This window comes from Aptenodytes forsteri, unplaced genomic scaffold (genome assembly GCF_000699145.1).
Source record: "Aptenodytes forsteri isolate BGI_AS27 unplaced genomic scaffold, ASM69914v1 Scaffold142, whole genome shotgun sequence".
NCBI lineage: Eukaryota > Metazoa > Chordata > Aves > Sphenisciformes > Spheniscidae > Aptenodytes > Aptenodytes forsteri.
Genome location: NW_008794598.1, coordinates 899,882 through 913,996, shown reverse-complemented (window position 1 = coordinate 913,996; position 14,115 = coordinate 899,882). Strand labels below are relative to the sequence as shown.

Here is a 14,115-nt window from a genome sequence, read left to right as displayed (position 1 = left end):
GGAACAGCGGTTACTTATCAGCGCAACGGTTTGCACTTCGATTTCTTTATTGCCTGGGTGCAGCTGAGATGCCTCGGCGCGTCTTTGTGCATGAAAATATCTTTTCTGCTCTTGGGCTTTCTTTTCCCAGGTCAACAAAGTTAGCAGCGTCTTTAAAAGGTGCTGTGAAACCTATTCAGTTCCAAAACACCTTCAGAGCGTGTTTTCACGTTTTCTGCTTGCCCCAGCTGCTGACAGTAACTTTGATGTAGATCCTATAAATTATGCTGGGTGGAAGGGACTAAGCAGGAGCAAATAGAGCAATATTTATTTTAGGAAATGGAGAAATGAACGGATTGTTCCTCTTGCATAGGAATGTGGAAAAATGACAGTCTTACAAGCAGCACTAGGTTTCATGTAACAATTAACATGTAGCCTTTTCTGCAAGGCTATAGACACTAGTTACCTACAAATGGTACTTTAAAAATCCACCGCTACTCTTCCTTACATCATAAAAATATTACACGTAGCTTTTTGCTTTGTTATTTAACATTCTGAAGTGGGGCATTAAGGCTCATAGATCTTCAGGGATCCTAGAGTTGGGAGCCTGCTTTCATTTTTCCCTTAAACTGCCAATTTCAGCTTCATTCCAGTGCCATTCATTGTGAAACAAGCAGATAGAGCTTTAAAGGTGCAATTCATGCTTTAGTTAATATTTTAGATGACGTGAGCATTGTTTGAAATGAGTATTCCAGAACAGAATTCATATGGTCTTTAGGACATCACGAAATCTACCCAATGCTGTATAAAATATTTTACTCTACATCACCTGGCTGAATTTCATTTGAACTCCTAAAATCAAAGGCATTGTTACATTTGATGTGAAAATTAAAACAAAAGTAAAGCTTTATCATATTGGGTGTTATGGTGGTACAGCTTTGAGAGCGAAGGAGATGAAGTAAATTGCCCTTGGTAATCTAGCAAGTCCTTAACAGAGCTGGAAGTAGAAGTGGAGTCCCTTTTTGTAGGCTACATGTAGGCTAGCCATTTAGTCTGGGAATGAGAGTCAGCGTTGCAAGAACCTGGGGTCACTAGGCATTTTTCTCCCCCTCCCACTGCATTCATCTGAAATCTTCAATTCTTTCAAAGCACTTGCTGGGAAGACGTGTCCTTCAAGAAGAGGCCCTTCAGAACTACGTGTGCCCGAGTACTTTGGCAGAGTAGATGGGATTTTGCTTGAAATCAGAGCCTACGTTCTACTTCATGTCCCGGCTCAGGCAGCCTCGATTCAATTTAAAGTAGCTTCATGCCTAGCACAGGTAGAAAAGGATAATCTTAAGCGAGGATCTGAAAAAGAAACATGCAGCAAAGATCTACTATAGTATCCATTTTATAACCATTCAGATAGGTCTAGAACTTTTTTATATGTTTCCTTTTTTAAGTCCGAGTTTACCAGTGCTTTAAAATAAAGCAAAGAAACAAAAAAATCAATAGAGCAACAAAATTAATTTATTCCATCCCCTCAAGCCTCACTTCTTTATTCTCTATAGGCATATTTTAGGTAAGCTGAGGGATTCATTTCAGTTTAAGGTCTACTGCAATGTACCCTATTGTCCACTTAAGTTCATTCTGCTGCCATTTTGCCAGCTTAAACTAATGGTTGAGCAGCTTCCTTCTCAGACACTTTCCCCATTTTAGAAATAGGAAGTTCATTTTGCTAGCGTGCTGCGAGCTACCAGAAATGGCAATGATGGCCAGGAAGTAGGTCAGTTTGCAGAAAGTCTTATTTTCATGCTTCTGCAAATGAACATCCTGCCACTGTGCTGACACTACATTGAAACAAGTCAACTCTAAAAACGAACAGTGATTCAAATGCTTGATATTTAGAATTAATTACTCCACAGCCTGTTTGCTGCACTCCATTCCCGATTTCAATAGTTTGACTTAAATGCTTTGTATTTTTCTGCTCCACAAGAGAGGCAGGGCTAGGGATACTTTATAAAACTGAACACTTTTCACTTGCGGTGTTTGCTTTGTTTGTGGCTGGTTTTGTGATAACATTTGATTGAAATGCAGAGTCCTTTCTGTGGTGACTTAACTTCGTTCATCCTTCCAAGTGGAAGAATTTGTGGAAGACTGTAAGAATCTCTCCTGTAATATTTTTTTTTCCACAAGGATCTGTTTATGAGAATCCATTGATCTAAAAGTCAACCTATTAAAACAGTGGTCCCTTTTATGAGGGTTCCATGTACAGTACAATTCTGCAGCCACAACATTGTTGCATAAATTTATAAGATACTAAATTTTATGGCTTTTTAGGGGCCTTATTTTTCCATATGTTGAAGCACCTTATAAAAGGGAATCTGTTCATCTGGGGACTTCATTTGCAGGATGTCTTCTAGCGCGGTCCTCCCACTGAAAGGCATCATGGCATCAAGTGGTACATATTTGTAAGCGCTTTAGCACAGTCTGATATGCCTGTACTAGTGCTTACACTTGCGCTTTCTTAGAAAGGCACATGGTGTCATTTCAGAAGTCTTTCAGCCATTTAGGGCTGGCTCTCAGCAAAGTCCACAGAGGATATAAAGCAGCAGTGTCCCTCTTAATTACTGCTAGGTTATCTTCATCACCATCCAAGTTTCTGATAGTGAAATCTAACAAGATTATGGCAGCAATGTGGGCTGATTACAGTTCTTTAAATAGTGAAAATTTTCAGACAGAGCTACATTTTTAGGATTGCTGTATACTTACCAACCTTATCTAAAAAGCAGAAAATTAGGACAGAATGGTTTGACATTCTGTATTGTATCAATTACACAAGTTACAGACTTTAATTTTTCATTTTTATTGCATAATTATTTAAGGCATAAAGAATGTATATCTATATTTTTTAAATAGATGCTAATTTGGAAAATGATCTATTTTTATCTGAAGCTCAATCCAGTTAAGGCAAGAGTTGTTACTTGATACTGTTAGAATAAGGCAGTATACCCTTTGTTTGGAAAGGTGTTTATTTCCTTTCATGGCTTGCTTTAAATCATTATGCAACAAACAATACAAACAACAATTTCTAATTAAAACAACGAAGACTGTTGAGAGAAGCAAGTTATCTCCAGCTCTGGCAATAATTCAGCTGAAGTAGTGTATATATACAGTCCTTTGTTTTACTGCTCAAAATGAAAAGTAGAAAAAATAATCAGAATTGTAATGAGCACTGTTCTGCAGTCATCTTCAATAAATGTCTAGTTGAGCAAGAAAGGCTTATTGCACAGCTTTGTTAGCTGTGCTTATTGGAAGAAATGTGACATTTTTATTATTCTAAGGGAGAGGTTTAATTTTGTGACACTTCCTGTTTCAAGTCTTCCAAGATGATTTTATTCCCTTTGGTCCTGTAAAAACCATAAGAGATTTGATTATGAAAACCATAAACTCTTAGTAATTTCAACAGAATCACTACCTAGACCACCTAAATTCTAACAATCCAAGGCATGTATATTGGATTTCAGAACACAGTGCAGTTTTATTACTTTTTAGAAGAGAATGGGTTTTTCTTTTCCAGCTTCAAAGTCTGCAGACATTTGGGTATTTTCCTTACAGTTGGCCTTTTCCATTATTTATTGTATCACTCGCAGTTCCACATGCCTTAGTTCTTCCACTACTGTGACACTTCATGTCTGGACTACAGTACAGTTTCCAATAAAATACTACTTCATGATAAGAGGAGTGACATGCCACAGAATGGCACAGGTAGTGTGTCTACTGCTCAGGGTTAGAAGTGATCAGGGCAGCATTAGAGGATCAAGGGGGAAAGAAAAAAAAGAAATCACCTGCTGAAATGTGGATGGTTTCATTTCAAGGGTCTGTCTGACTTCTCAGGTTCATTTTAGCACTTTCTATCACCTCCCCCATTTCTGTCAGTTCCCAGCTTTTTACTTTGTAGCTCCATACCCCTTCTGCACTGCGAGCACATCAGTGGCTTTTCAAAGTCCATGAGGCATAATTAACTCTGGAAGCAGTCCCATGGCAGTTGATGTTATTGATTTACTGCTCCATTTCTAGAGGGATCAACCTCTCATCCTTCACACGCTGTTTGCTCTGAAGCAGTGGCATCTCCTTCAGCCAGTCATCAGCAACCAACAAGTTACATCACAGGGAATCACAGTGTCTTGCAATATATGTCAGACACTCCTTAGCTATGTGGTTGTGCTGTAGGTTACCATCTAGTTAGAGCGTCACTTCTACTGCAGTGGTTTCCTTATTCTTTATATACCTTGGCATTTAGGTTTCTGATTGCTAGCAAGGAAAAAAACATTGTTTAAGAATGTCACCAAGAAGAGCGGCTAGCCAGCATTCATATTCTTTAAATAGGCTAGTGCTGTGCAGGTTGAACAGTTCACATTTTTAGAGGTGCCCATGTGAAGTTTGCACTTCTTCCTGAGTACATTTCAAATTCTTCTGCTTGGTTACACTGAAAAAAATCTGGTCTTACAAGACTGACTTTTTCCATTTTCACAATGCATGCCTAGATTTCTCCCTAAATCTGGCACTTCCTATCACTGTCAGAGTTGCTTTTGTTGGTGAATTGCTTCAGTGTAGGTCGCAGTATGTATGAACTCAGTAAATTATCTTTTGTCTTCAGTTTAATTACTTTTCTGCTTCATTGTAGGTGCGTATAGCTGCAAAATTTATCACTCATGCACCCCCTGGAGAATTCAATGAAGTATTCAATGGTAAGTAAATAAGGAAAAATGATTGGTGGTGTTTTCTTCACATTTCATCTATTATAAGAGTCTATGGCTATGTCACAACATACTGGTTTTAAGGTTAAGAAGTGGTGAGGGAAAAGCCTGCTGTCATTCTGTGATTACATATGCTTAATGAAATTATTTAATCATTTTAATGCTTGCGTTTGTACAGTTGAAATTGAAATGCATAAAGAGAAACATTTGATCCAAAAAATCCAATAACCTACCTGAACACTTTCTTCTCCAGATGTCCGGTTATTGCTTAACAATGACAATCTTCTCAGGGAAGGAGCAGCACAGTAAGTACTAATATTTCAAACATAAGTCAAATTACCATCAGAGATGCATATGTTTTCTTACACCCATCGTTCGGTGACAAAGCCATTTGTTGTATTGAGAGCAATCTTCTGTAATTCCTTATCCCCCCCAACAAAATACATAATGGAAGGCGTGGATGATTCTTTTTAAAAGCCCTAAATCGGAATTTGTGCTGCAGAGGCCATATAAAACTGACAGGAAGGCACTCTGCCAAAAAGTTTAACTCTGCAGCAGCAGGAATGTCTGATCTTGTTGAAGCATGATTTGTAAAGCAAGTGAAGCCTGAAATACTGAGTAATCCTTAGCCGAAGTTTAGAAAAAGAACTGCCCTCAGAAAAAAAAAAGCTTTCAAAATATCTTGTTTACTTGCACAGTCTCATCAGAAGGTGCTTAAAGGTTATGCATACAAGCTTTTTGATGCCAAGATTTTACTTCAAGCTAGGTGTCAGTCAGCAGGTCTTTACATAAGAAAATTGTTGTAAATATTAGTCTGCTCATTTGTTTACCTTGCTGCTGTCTAAGTTGTAGCTGGGGTGTTCCTGTTTTGCCTTGGCTTGCTCATATTCTCCCAGGCTGCCTGCTGTTCTACTTTTGAACTCTGTACTTTCCTGGTCATCACTAAGTAAACCTGGCTTTAGACCTGGGTTTTTATAGCTAACGTCAATAAAAGGTACTGAAAAATCCTTTAAGAGTGCTCATATTATTTGCCAAATTAAGTTGAAATTTTCTGTAATATAAATCACACCATGTACTTATTCTTGAGTCAAAATAAACGTGCGTGTACAGCTAAAGTTCATGTTCTTTTAATTCTTAACAGTGCATTTGCACAGTATAACATGGATCAGTTCACTCCGGTGAAGATAGAAGGGTATGATGATCAGGTAAGAGAAAACTTTTTACACTTGAGGTTTGTATTACTACACTGTGCAAAAACAATAAAAATGTTTCATCAAGATGTTCACTAGTTTCATTCTACTCACAAGTTATCACCTCTCCTCCTTCCCCCACACATCATTATATTGCCAAACTTTTGTTCTTATAGAAGCAGCATAGGTGAAATGTTCCCTTAAAGTATTGTCTGATACTACCTAGTAACTCTAATTCACTGTTCCTTAAGTAAAGCTCCATGCTGAAGTCACTGGAATTCTACTTAGAGTATGAATGATTAAAGATTACTGTTTATTTAAAATTCACTTACAAATCCTTATGTTGCTACCTGCTTACAGTTCCTACTGACAATTGGTAGTAAGATTCTTAATAGTTTATTTTCTGCATTTTTAATCCATTCCCAGATACCCTGAAAACCATACTGTATCTTTGATTATACCAATCTAATACTATCCAGTCTATGCCAGCAAAACGGTGTTTGTTTGTTTGGGGGGGGGGGGGGGTAATAAGAATAAGAACAAGCAGCAAGTCCTACAGAAGATAGAAAAGGTGGCCTGACCATCTGTTCTATTCTCTGAGCCAAGTACTGACCTAGCTTTTCTGGTGTCCCAGATATGTTCATGGGAGGCAGATATTTTTAAGAGGGCTGTCCATAGAAATAGCTTTGACAAGAGAAAGTTACAGTACAACCTGCAAAAAAAAAAAAAATAAAGTCAGTGTTTGGGAAGCCAGAGAATTATGGTGAATAAGACAAAGGAGACGGAAGGTACAGTGCTGCTTTGCTGTGTACTTTAGTTTGTGTATGTGTATTAGTAGTAGCCACATCTATATACCCTTCTTGACCAGAAGGGGAGCTATTGCAACATAGAACATGAAAATGCATGGTAAATTCCAGAGTAAAAGTCTTTGTTTCCTTTAGAAATGGGGAAGGAAAACAGCAAAAATAACTTTAAAAGCAAAACCACCTGTTTGTATTGTAAGGATGCCCAACTTTAAGCTACATATATACTTTATTATAATACAGCCATTTCTGGGATAGAAGACTAAGTGCAGTATTACTGTGAAAAGCAGAGAGTTTACCTACAGCCTCACTACAACTACTCTTAGTTGAAAATATTACTGAAAATCCTTGTTTCTTTATGTGATATTATAGCTCAATGAAAGAATCTATTGAAACTGATATCTGTTCAAATAGTCAGGGAAAAATGCAAAACAGCACATTTACAGCAGCATAAGTGTATCTTAATTTCAACTTCTCTTACAGGTCTTAATCACAGAACATGGTGATCTGGGCAATGGCAGATTTTTAGACCCAAGAAACAAACTTTCTTTTAAGTTTGATCATTTAAGGAAAGAAGCAAGTGACCCCCAGCCTGAGGACACAGAATCAGCTTTAAAACAATGGAGAGATGCCTGTGACAGTGCATTGAGAGCTTATGTGAAAGATCATTACCCCAATGGCTTCTGTACTGTTGAGTATCCATCTTGTTTCACTGAAAGTTCATTGCTCCATGTCAGTCAGTACCTTGAGAGGACTTTGTGCTGGGCAGTGCTGTTTGAATTCTCCATCCTCACTAGTGTTTTTGCTAACTTTGGAATAACAAGTTCCAAAGAGGGTGCAAATGTCTTGGTATGCACACAGTGGTAAAGATGTATTAGCCTTATTTTTCATAATCATGACTGCCAAGCACCTTAACACCTGCAGTTAATAAAAAGGAAGCATTATGTGCACACGTGCAAATGGAGGTGTTGGACAATGTCAATAGTGGTACCTGTTCCCAGTGAGATACCACAATAGCAAGCCTCCACAATGCTGCCAAGAACAGAAATTAAGAATGGCTTTCCTCAGCTCTTGGGCCTTTTTAACTCTTTTTCTAAATACAGGTTTATGGTAAATCTATAGATGGGCAGCAGACAATTATTGCCTGTATTGAGAGCCACCAGTTCCAGCCCAAAAACTTCTGGTAAGACTATTTCAACATAGTGTATTTTCTTCCTTTACTAGTCCTCAAAACAAACCTATTCCCTGTGTCTTCTGACACAGTCTGAAGGGCAAGTAGTCTTGGGCTTCCCAAGAAGTTCTGCTTCTCATTCTGTAGTCTGTTTTCTTTGCAGCTCCCTTGGCACTTCCCTAAAGCCTTCAGTGTGGCTCAATGACCTACCCAGAAAGAAAGGCATTAGCAGAGCTAGATAGATACCCCCTACATATTCCAGAGCACAAGTACACTGGAGCTAGTCTGTACTGAAGCTGCGTTGTATTCAGCTGTGCTTCAGAAATTTAATTCAATGCCATGTAAGGCACTAATATGGGTCATAAGATGACAGCAGAAACAACTTGCTCTTGTTAATTTGGTTCTTTTTGTTGTTAGAGCTTTTTGGAAATACGGTCTTCATGCTTTGATTGGTTTTAGGAATGGTCGCTGGAGATCAGAATGGAAGTTTACCATCACACCACCAACAGCTCAAGTGGCTGCAGTGCTCAAGATCCAGGTGAGTTACTTTTTCTGGCAATGACAGGAGAAGCTGCATTGTGCTTCTCTTATACTAATGCATTCAACTCGGAATGAGATGCTGAAATCCAGCCGAGATGTCCTTCTCAAGTCAAGATGTTATTAAACTATACAATTCAAGAAATTAATTCTTAAAACTAGTGTTTCGGACATCATCTACAGTCTGGCCTGTGGTTTATTATATAGCATTACCCTATATGCCTCCAAGTCTGCTTCACTTTATAGGGCTAAAACCTATACCATGAATTCTTTTATAATTGCTCTTATTTCAACTCTAGGCGTTTACTGCATTAACATAATCTTGAACAGTCTTGACAAAGAATGAAACCTTTTAGAAAATCCATCCTGCTTTTAGTCTCCACGTAAGCAGAGAAGACTGGCACAACAATGCTGTTGTGCCATTCTGGTAGCATTTGGGGGCTCTAGGGATTATAAAATGAGTGTTAATGATAACCTGCATTTTGTCTCTTTGTTCAGGTTCATTATTATGAAGATGGCAATGTTCAACTGGTTAGTCATAAAGATATCCAGGACTCTGTACAGGTTTCAGTAAGTATGCTAAAATATCTTTTTTATGATAAAGCAACTATTTTATTTCTTAAACATCTCATGAAGCATACAGTTCTATGACTACATTCTCTTGACTTTAAAGTAATGTAATTTTAGGGTGGCTAGTCAGTGTCATTGTAGTGTTTAGTTACATGGGAAACCCAGATTCTCAATTGCTTGAAGTTAGACTGTATTAGAAAGTACAGTCTCTATCAGAAAGCTTATCTTAACGAGTTTCAGTTAAAGAGGGCAGAATATGCTTTTCCATCTATGTGCAAAGGAAACGAACAGTAAGAGCAGTGTACTAAAGGGAAAATAAGAAGTCCAGTAGTACGGCAGAGGGAGCAACAGTCACAAAGTCTCTAATCTATACCAGGAAGGTCTACTTCCCTTTTGCTCACTAGGGTGCAGTCCTGTTTCAGTTTGGAGCACAAGCTCTAGCCAATACATACCTCTATCTTGAACCTCACTGAGACATCTGTAGAGAGTGAAAGGAACCCAGCTACAAACCTAAAGCGGAAGCTGCTGATGTTACCCACTTCATCTATACTCAGCCTATCATTTGAGAAGAAATCTACTGTGTAGCTTTTGTAAGTTGCTCTTAAACGTATAAAAATTTATTTTTCTCCTTTGTAGAGTGATGTCCAGACAGCTAAGGAATTTATTAAGATAATAGAAAATGCAGAAAACGAATACCAGGTAAGATTAGTGGTTGTTAAATATGATGGAATTGTATCAGCCTCCATTTACAGTTAATGGAAACATGGAAAATTGACCTCTAAGTCTGTTTCTGGCTAAGTCTGGTATTGACTATAAGAATTACTTAGAAAAGGGCAGTAGCATTTGTTTAAAGAATATAGTTTTAAAGCTGTGTGTATTTAATAATCAAGTTTGCTGTATAGTTATTTTAAAGGGTTACAAATGATGCCTGGAACAAGCATGGAAGGGGAGTGGGTGAGTCTAAACGTTTTCCTCTGTGACAGTTAAAAATACTGAAGAGGAAATGCGTGTGACAGCTTTTTACATTGTCCCAGCCTGTGTGCAAGGAGGCTCGACACAGATCAGTCAGTGAAACACATAAGGAGACACTGCTATATCCACAGGGGAGTTTAACAGAAACCCTTCTACTTGCACACACACTGGTGACTGCATTATTAATTTAGTTAGCAGTGTGCCTTCACCTTGAGGAAAGGGTTTTGTGGCTTTAACACTGTCATGCTTTTTCAGAGTATCTTATTATTGCTGTGACTGAATCTGCTTGCCGTTGCAGACAGCAATCAGTGAAAACTACCAGACTATGTCAGACACCACTTTCAAAGCCTTACGCCGGCAGCTACCTGTCACCCGCACCAAGATTGACTGGAACAAAATCCTCAGCTACAAGATTGGCAAAGAAATGCAGAATGCTTAATGTGGAAATAAGGAGATATACGAAATGTTTGTGTGCAAAAAACAAATGTGGTCCTATGCCAAGTAGATGGTTCTAAACCAGTGCAGCATTTTTCTAGGGCTTTCAAAGTTAACAGGTTTTCTAGCCTCAGAGAGAACTGTGGAACAAATAGCATTGTCTTTGTGTTTTGTGTTTCCTGCCGCATAAACTTCCTATTGTGACTGCATTTACTGATAGGTCATTTTAATTAAGCCACGTTCATGGTTCAGAAGTATAGCTGTTTTCAATCACTTATTGTTCTGGTTGGAAAACTTCCTAGCTGGAAAAGCCCTATCATAAATACAGCTGAGGGTGCAGAGCATTCCCTTCACCCGTATACAGCACTCCAGGTACTCCAGTAAGTTTGTCAAATCTGCCAACAGCTCAAGGCGCTATGCTGCAAGATATAATAAATGCAAAAGACAGTAAGTCCTCATGTATCCTTATTCCTGACCTCCACAAAGCAAAAAGCCTGCAGGCTTAGATTTTACTATATAAAATGAGTTTACAAGATCCTTTACAGAAATCCCTACACAGCCAGCTCTTCCAGGGACGTAATATATTTTTTTTTAATCTGAAGATTTGAGCCATGTTCCCTAAAAGTGAACATTTTTGCTCTCCCCTCCCTCATGTATGTACGGTTATCAGACATCTGCATTTTTACAGAACTGCAAGTTCCTGTGTTGAATCACTGCTGATCCATGTAGGCTGGATAGTGATTAAAAATGCAAATGTCTACAGAATAATAGGTATGTTGTGCTTTAATGCTTTGTGGCAGGTTCATAGAATTTGTATCACAGGTGTATGGATGGATAGTGTACAAAATAAATAAACTTGCACCAAAGTGAGAGAAAACACCTTTCCATTTTGTCTCAATTGTGGCCAGTTTCTTGTCATACTTAAAGGGGATTTTGGAATTAATCTCTTGATTGCTCTCTAAAGGCTTGCTCTATCTTACTTTGTTTTCCTGTAAAATCAAAATAGCAGTCCTACCAGTTTCTCTTAAGGGGAGGTTGAAGGGGCATGCACGTGCCTTTCTCAGTCAGAACTCGGAACATGGATTCACTGCAAAATGAACCCCCTTTGGTGAACTCACTTTGCTTTGTTTGCACTTGGTTATCAGTGGGCCTTCTTGTAGGTTCTGGTTTTTAAACTGGCTAGTGTCTTCCTATTTTTAAATACACAAAGAAAGGGGTTGGGAAGCTGGGGATGGGACTGCCTGTGCATTACACTTCAGGTTTTGCACAGTAATACCACAAAATAAGTGTCTATCCTTTGTGAGATTTTTGTCTAAATAAAATGTATTTGTATTTGCTGTTGAGACTGACCATTCATCCTACAGGCATCCTCTGTATCAAATAGTCTAGTAGAAATACACCGGTCTTTGTTTTAAAGCCATGTGTGTCTGTTCTTTCATGGTCTCACTTCTGTTAGCTCTTGACAAAGGCAGGTCCTACAAGTAACAGCCTGAAAGCAGGGGTGGTATTGCTTGCAAAGCCACAGGTGATGCTCCCATCCTGGTACACAGACCAGGGAAATGGAGGTCTAAGAACTTTCAAATTAAAAGAAACACAGTCACACAGCTCTTAACGAAGCACTTCACCCCGGGGAAAACATAGCAGACAAGGTTATTCCACTCATCATCTGTGTCTTACTGTAAGACCTACCTCACCTCTTCTGCTCAGCTTCCAAAACACGAACTGCTGGATGCGCTCTACGTCTGGTGGACTGGACAAAGCAGGACTGTCTTCCGGAGGATTTGCACGCCGCTGTGCAAAGAGCTACTCAAGGACAGTGCTTCTGCCAGAGGGTGTTTGTAGAAAGGGTTTCCTCCCTGCCCGTAGCGGTTATGTGGACGAGCACCTAAGGTGCTGTGGTCTGTGGCCGTGGTCCCATCCAGACAAGCACTGCAGCAATTCCAAGAATGTGGAGCTGAAGCAGGGGCCCAAGATAAGGCTGTACACACAACAGAGCTTTTATCTGCCTCAAGGCTAGTCTTTTCCCCTGCTCTGGGTTAGTTAGACTGGAAGTAGTTCACCACCACTTGTTCCAGCCTTAAGACCATTTCTATCTCTTTGTCCTTCTCCAAATCTTTCGCTAATCATCCTTTAGGCTGACTTATTCCCTGCCTGCCTCCCGGCCCTTCTCCCCCACCAGCCTTCTCTGCAGCAGGCCCAGCTATCCCAGTCCTAGCCCCTTGCCAGCTCCTATTTCTTCCTTGGAAGAGCAACACTTGGCGTGACTCACCACCACTGGGGCACTAAGCAAGTGGCAGCCCAGCAGTAACACATGCCCAGAGGCATTCTAATCCTTAAAGCCATCAGCTATTGTCTGCTGGAGACCAGAGGCTTCAGCAGAGACTGAGGCCAGCTCCAGAGCAATGTATATCCTGGGCTGGCTCTGTTGAAGTGTACAAAAGTCAAAGCCTGACCCCAGATGAATCACGGTGAGCAGGCACTGCAGCTTGACTGAGCCAGGGAAGGCAAAGCCAGCCCCACCCAGCGCTGCAGGATGGGTCCTGCCAGCCCAGACAGCAGCTAGGCTACCCAGCTGCCCCCCATGGAAAGAGCTTTCCTATCTGTTTGCAAGATCAAAGCTTAAAGCTCCAGGATTCTGCCTGCAATACACCACAGAAAGACTTACAAGCAACTTCTCCAAAAGCAACACCCCCATTTTTTTCAAGCCTCAGAGCCCTCCCACAACCTGCGAGGGGCCCTACACCATCACAGTCTTTCAGCCACCTCCAGACAGCGGCAGGTCATTAGTAGAGCTTGGGTCAGAGGAAAAGCCACCCAAGCTGAGGTGGGGAAAAGAGCAGACCGACTTACTTACCCCAACATCCTTGGGCCACAGACAAGGCAAAATCAACACCCAGGCAGCACCGTGAGCAGTCCCAGGGCCTTGAGCCGTTTTACTGAAGCAGGTCAGGGATCACCATCCTCACTAGGCAGGCTGCAGGTTGAAAACACAGGAAACTAGAGGCAGAGGCAAACATAGAAACCAGCTCTTCCTCCTGCTGCTGCTGCTCTATTTATAGGGCAGCCATTTCAGCTCTGGGAGCTCTTGCACCTCATTGTTGGATACAGCAATGCAACACACCTGGGCACCTCTCCTGCCCTGACAGCAGCATGGGAGTGAGCTGGCAGCCTCTGCTCTCCCTCCCTGGAGGCAATTACTGCCAGGGCTGCAGGCCAGTGGATGACAACTAGCCCAGACCTTTGACACTCAACAGCTCGATCCCCCCAGCCTTGCAACCACAGCCTGGTTCAGGCACGTGTCCGTCACTCCTGGGGTAGCCCTGCAAGGGGGGTGTGCACCCCTCGGGGTACCAGGTCCTGGGCTGGGTCAGCCCCCACCCCAGCCCCTCTGCATGCAGCCAGGACAATTCCCGCGACTGCGTGGATCCCGCACCCAGGACCCTCTGTGGGGCGCAGGACCCCGGGTGAGGCTCTCCCCTAACTGGGCACGGGGCGATGCTGCGGGGCCAGAGGCGCCGGGCAGGAGCCGCCCCTCCGGCCTCCCCGGCCCCCCCAGCCCCGGGCGGGCGGGCCCGCAGGGTGCACGGCCCCTTTCGCTTTCGTTTCTCCCTGCGGGGCCAGCCCTAGCTCAGCCCAGCCCAGCCCAGCACGGCACAGCCCGGCACACCTCAGCCCGGCTCGGCACGGCACACCTCGGCACAGCTCGGCTCAGCACCTCT

At 41.4% G+C, this 14,115-nt stretch overlaps 2 protein-coding genes across 2 annotated transcripts in view; one reads left to right on the top strand and one right to left on the bottom strand.

Annotated features, from left to right (window-relative positions):
* The window catches only part of ST7L (suppression of tumorigenicity 7 like), a 27,965-nt gene extending 24,314 nt beyond the window's left edge, over positions 1-3,651 (bottom strand). Inside the window, exon 1 of the mRNA XM_009272888.1 lies at positions 3,639-3,651. Coding sequence (XP_009271163.1) covers positions 3,639-3,651 — 13 coding nt within the window. The remainder of the gene's footprint in view (positions 1-3,638) is intronic.
* Positions 3,652-3,717: 66 nt separating this feature from the next.
* Positions 3,718-11,808, top strand: CAPZA1 (capping actin protein of muscle Z-line alpha subunit 1). The gene is made up of 10 exons (XM_009272887.2): positions 3,718-3,726; positions 4,646-4,709; positions 4,972-5,023; positions 5,860-5,923; positions 7,195-7,401; positions 7,815-7,894; positions 8,342-8,420; positions 8,918-8,989; positions 9,626-9,688; positions 10,260-11,808. Exons 1-10 carry the CDS (start codon positions 3,718-3,720, stop codon positions 10,398-10,400), a joined length of 831 nt encoding a protein of 276 aa, XP_009271162.1. The 3' UTR covers positions 10,401-11,808.
* Positions 11,809-14,115: the final 2,307 nt, after the last annotated feature.